The following is a 4939-nucleotide window of genomic DNA, read 5'->3' as shown; positions in this document are numbered from 1 at the left end:
AAAAAAAAAAAAAAAAAAAAAAAAAAAAAAAAAAAGAAAGGGAGGGAGGGAGAGAGGAAGGAAGGAAGGAAAGGGAAAGGAAGAAAAGGAAGGACGGACGGACGGAAGGAAGGAAGGAAGGAAGGAAGGAAGGAAGAAATTGGATAAGGCTGAAAACGCTTAACCGTTCCAAAGCCCGTTCGAAAGTGAAGCGGTGAGGCCTAAGGATCTGATTAGTGGTGAAAGGCAGATCTTTCCGCTCTGTAGTTGATTGGAGGAGGCTCCCGGTCGGGGCGGAACCAGTCTCAGCTCCTCCCTCTTTCTGCAGCTGGGAGTTAACCCCTCAACTGCCGGGACCCAGGAGTTGAAGCCGGGATTGGAAGGCTCTCTGGGGGTGGGGGACACACTGTATTTGGTCAATGGCCTCCACCCACTGACCCTGCGCTGGGAAGAGATCCGCACACCAGAATCCCAGCCAGATACTCCACCTGGCACCCCTCCGGTGTCCCAAGACGAGAAGAGAGATGCTGAGCCTCCCAAGAAGTGTATGCGGAAGTCAAACCCCGGCTGGGAGAACTTGGAGAAGCTGCTAGTGTTCACCGCAGCTGGGGTGAAACCCCAGGGCAAGGTGAGGACTACGCCGAGGGCTGAGGGAGCCGCCACAGACTGGGACCCAATCCCAGGTTTGTTGTGTGCTCTCTCAACTTCTTTTTAGCCTCTATTTACTTTTCTGAGAAATGGGCCTAATGATAAACGCAGGGTTCCTTGTAAGCAGTGGGGAAAATGATGTATGTCAGCTCCTGCATGTCCCACGGTGACCACCCAGTCATCAGCAATGACCATGACCGTCTCAGTAGGAGCTATTATGATGAGTATTTTTTAGGTCCAGAGAGACTTGTGTTCAAATGCTGTTACCACCACATTCTGAGTCCCATGTCTCTCGTCTCTACGATGCTGAATCCATAAAAAGCACGTGGCATAGTCCCTGACATGCAGTTAGCACCCAAAGCTTTGCTCCTGTTTTTATTTTCACGATTAGCAGCCCACCAAGGTGGAGAAGGCCAGGGGAGGAAGGAGGCTGGGTAAGACATTAACCCCCATTTTAAAGACTGTAATCCTGGGGCCGGGGTCATAAGGAGTAACAGGAGACAGTAAGGTTAAGATGTCGGGCCGCACTCAGAGGCTTCACGGATGCTTGACATGGGGGTGTTCTGTGACTTGGTTTCCCCATCTGTGAGATGGCAGGGTTGGTGTGAGTCAGCCTGTGAGTGGAGAGGGTCAGAGGTATCACAGTGCTGCTGTTCCTCTTTCCTTGGTGACACCAGGTGGCTGGCTTTGATCTGGACGGGACCCTCATCACCACACGCTCTGGGAAGGTCTTTCCCACTGGCCCCAGTGACTGGAGGTGATAAGAGGCAAAACAAGGGAGTGAGTGAGGCCTGGAGTCCACCTCTGGCCCCGGGTCACCCCTCCCGCTTCCTACCTGCCCTAGGATCTTGTACCCAGAGATTCCGCGTAAGCTCCGGGAGCTGGAAGCCGAGGGCTACAAGGTATGTGCAGCAGCCTGTCTGCATGGGTGCGTGCAGGTGGCGGTCCGACCTCAGGTCAGACCAAGGTCCTGGTGAGCAGGCGCCTCGTGACACTCTCTGCTCCCCAGCTGGTGATCTTCACCAACCAGATGAGCATCGGGCGCGGGAAGCTGCCAGCCGAAGAGTTCAAGGCCAAGGTGGAGGCTGTGGTGGAGAAGCTGGGGGTCCCCTTCCAGGTATGGCTGGAAGGGAGGCTGGGAGCTATGTGGGGGCACAGAGATCCAGAGAGAGGGCTTCAGACTTCAGCATAAGTGGGGCAGAGGCCTCAGGCGGTGTGATGCTGATAAGAACCCATCATCAGCTACAAATTCTGTAGCTCTGCTTGGCTGGGTGAGGGCTGGGGTAGCATCCAGTAGGTGCTTGAGGAGGAGCTGAGGCTGGTGGCCCCCTCCCATCCACAGGTGCTGGTGGCCACGCACGCAGGCTTGTACCGGAAGCCAGTGACAGGCATGTGGGACCATCTGCAGGAGCAGGTGAGTCTCGCAGTCTGCCCGGCTTCCCTCCTTTTCCTCGCTCCAGCCCCTCACTCCTGGGCTCCCCGCTCTCCGGCCAGGTCCGAGCCTCCTTACTCCTCCTGTCCTCCCTCGGACCTGCCTTCTGTTTTTTTGCTGTCACATCTTAGATGTTGGTTTACGAGACCAATGCTCTTAAACTTTCTAAATCAGAGTAGTAGAGAGAGAAGCTGTTCATTCCTTCCTTCATTCGTTTGTGTGTGCATTTGTTCTGAAGTTTAGCACGTTCTTGAGCTGAAGATAGTGGTGAGCGGCACAGCCTGCTCCAGCGGGGCCCGCACGGCGAGGGCCATGACTCTGGGCGGATGGGCAGACTGGCGTGTAAAACAGTGGGAGGGAGGGAGGTGGAGAAAGCAGGCATCGTTTCAGCTGTGGTGGGCACGGATGACCTCTGAGGAGGTGACATCCGAGGAAAAGGCCTAAGACAGAGGAAGGAGGGAGCCACGTGGACACCTGGGGAAAGTGGTCCCCCCCCCACAGGAGTGACAGCAAGTGCAAAGGCCCTGAGGCAGCCCCTAGCCTGGGCTAGTTAGGGACAGGGAGGCCCATGTGGCTGGCCCTAAGCGAGGGAGGGGAGAGGGCAGGGCCACAGGGAGGGCCCCGCTTTTGCCCTGCGGGAGGGGGAGCCTGGGAGGCGCCGGCCCCCAGGAGGCTGGAGCTGAGGCAGAGCGGGCGCCCTCTGGTGGCTGCGTAGGGAACCGGCGGAGGCGGAAGCCGGGAGGCCTGGAGGGAGGGGGCTGCGTGGAGAGACCACAGGGCCAGGAGCATGGTGCAAAGTGGCTGGATGGTGGGGACATGGAAAGTTGGAGGATGAGGCCTGATGCGCGGCATAGACCAGGCGAAGCAGCCCCAGGGACCCGCTGCTGCTGCGGCGGGACAGTTATGGGAAGGGCCTCCTCACTGCCATCTCCCGCAGGCCAACGAGGGCGCGCCCATCTCCATCCGGGACAGCATCTTTGTGGGAGGTAAGGGCCTGGAGGCTGCTGAGGGTGGGCTGGGACCCCTCCCTCCGAGCTGGTGGGGACAGTGTGTCCCGTGTGTTCCAGACGCAGCCGGACGCCCGGCCAACTGGGCCCCAGGGCGGAAGAAGAAAGACTTCTCCTGCGCAGATCGCCTGGTGAGGCCCCTGCCCGCTGCCCCGCGCCCGAGCCCGATCCGGGCCTGTGTCTGATGTCCGTTCTCAACCCCTAGTTTGCCCTCAACCTTGGCCTGCCCTTCGCCACGCCTGAGGAGTTCTTCCTGAAGTGGCCAGCAGCCGGCTTTGAGCCCCCAGCCTTTGACCCGGTGAGGCCCTGGGGTGGGGGTGGGAGCGGGAGGGCTCCCGGAGACGGGGACAGCGTCTCACGCGTGTGCCCCTCCCCTCGCAGAGGACTCTCTCCCGCTCAGGACCTCTCTGCCTCCCCGAGTCCAGGGCCCTCCTGAGCTCTAGCCCGGAGGTGGTTGTCGCGGTGGGATTCCCTGGGGGTGAGTGCCCTGCCCCTGTGCCCTGAGCCCCTCCGGGGTCCTAGGCCACCCACCGACATTGCCCCCCACACAGCCGGGAAGTCCACCTTTCTCAAGAAGCACCTCGTGTCGGCCGGATACGTCCATGTGAACAGGGTATGACTAGGCTTTGGCCGCCCCGAATCTATTCAGTTCCCATCTCCACCGCTCAACTAGTTTGGGGCGGCTTCCCTCCATCACTGCCTCCCCGACCCCGCTCTGGGTCTTCTCTCCCCTCGGGTCTCCGGATCCGTTTGTGACCTCTCGTGTCCCCAGGACACGCTAGGCTCCTGGCAGCGCTGTGTGACCGCGTGTGAGACAGCCCTGAAGCAAGGGAAACGGGTCGCCATCGACAACACAAACCCGGACTCTGCGAGCCGCGCCAGGTAGCGGGGAGCCTGCGGTAGGGTGAGCTGGGCCTGCGGCGGGGGTGGCCTGCACATCCAGCTCCTTCCCCCACAGGTACGTCCAGTGCGCCCGAGCCGCGGGCTTCCCCTGCCGCTGCTTCCTCTTCACCGCCACTCTGGAGCAGGCGCGCCACAACAACCGGGTGAGCCCGCTAGGCCCGGTCACCCCCCGGGGATGCACCCCGACCCCCCTCCTCACCCCCAGGTGCCCCCTCCCTCCCCTGACCCCTGGGCCTTTCGCCCCTTCTGATATCCCCACAGTTTCGAGAGATGACGGACTCCTCTCATGTCCCCGTATCAGACATGGTCATGTATGGCTACAGGTACTGTTGGGGACGGCAGGGGGAGGGGCGCTGGCTGGGCCACGTGAGCCAGGCTGTCCCTCACTGTTCCCACCACTGCCAGGAAGCAGTTCGAGGCCCCGACGCTGGCCGAAGGCTTCTCTGCCATCCTGGAGATCCCGTTCCGGCTGTGCCTGGAGCCGAGGCTGGAGCGGCTGTACTGCCAGTTCTCCGAGGGCTGAGCCCCGCCCAGCTCCCTTCCACAATAAATGTTGTTTCTCCTTGAGCTTGGCCGGCATTTTGCTGGGAGGAGGGGCTCCAGGCCTGGCAGCTTTTCACATGGATGGAGGCTTTAGGGACATTTTCCGGTAACAGAAGGTGGGGTCTTACAGAAGGGATTGCAGCTTTGCTGGGACCTGGCATGGGCATGTTAGCCAGGGAATGCACAGGGCAGGGCGCTGCCTGGCTGCCTGAGAGCCAGCTGGTGAGCCCACAAGCCCCAACCCAGAGGCTCACTCAAGGCCAGGTGTGACCCCTGAACTTGAACCCAGGGCCTGTGGATCTGGAGATTGCTGGGAAAGAGGGTGTGGGCAGCCGAGAGCCAGTGAGTATCCAGGCTGTCCAGGCCTGCTGGGCCACCTTATGGCTAAGGGGCTGCCAGGCATGGGGCAGTGAGTAGAGGGGGCAGG

The 4939-nt window shown here is 60.5% G+C and overlaps 1 protein-coding gene across 2 annotated transcripts in view; it reads left to right on the top strand.

The window, feature by feature from the left end:
- The window catches only part of PNKP (polynucleotide kinase 3'-phosphatase), a 6913-nt gene extending 2377 nt beyond the window's left edge, over positions 1-4536 (top strand). For both annotated transcript variants that reach the window (XM_025366621.1, XM_025366620.1), the window contains 14 exons: positions 308-607; positions 1305-1384; positions 1472-1529; positions 1637-1744; positions 1970-2041; positions 2997-3045; positions 3127-3197; positions 3272-3364; positions 3448-3544; positions 3618-3679; positions 3839-3948; positions 4025-4112; positions 4231-4292; positions 4375-4536. In XM_025366621.1, the coding sequence (XP_025222406.1) occupies positions 308-607; positions 1305-1384; positions 1472-1529; positions 1637-1744; positions 1970-2041; positions 2997-3045; positions 3127-3197; positions 3272-3364; positions 3448-3544; positions 3618-3679; positions 3839-3948; positions 4025-4112; positions 4231-4292; positions 4375-4492 (1368 nt within the window). In that variant the 3' untranslated portion in view covers positions 4493-4536. The remainder of the gene's footprint in view (positions 1-307; positions 608-1304; positions 1385-1471; positions 1530-1636; positions 1745-1969; positions 2042-2996; positions 3046-3126; positions 3198-3271; positions 3365-3447; positions 3545-3617; positions 3680-3838; positions 3949-4024; positions 4113-4230; positions 4293-4374) is intronic.
- The last annotated feature ends 403 nt before the right edge of the window (positions 4537-4939 follow it).

Source organism: Theropithecus gelada, chromosome 19, assembly GCF_003255815.1.
Source record: "Theropithecus gelada isolate Dixy chromosome 19, Tgel_1.0, whole genome shotgun sequence".
NCBI lineage: Eukaryota > Metazoa > Chordata > Mammalia > Primates > Cercopithecidae > Theropithecus > Theropithecus gelada.
Note: the sequence above shows the minus strand (reverse complement) of the source record. Positions and strands in the feature narration are given on the sequence as shown.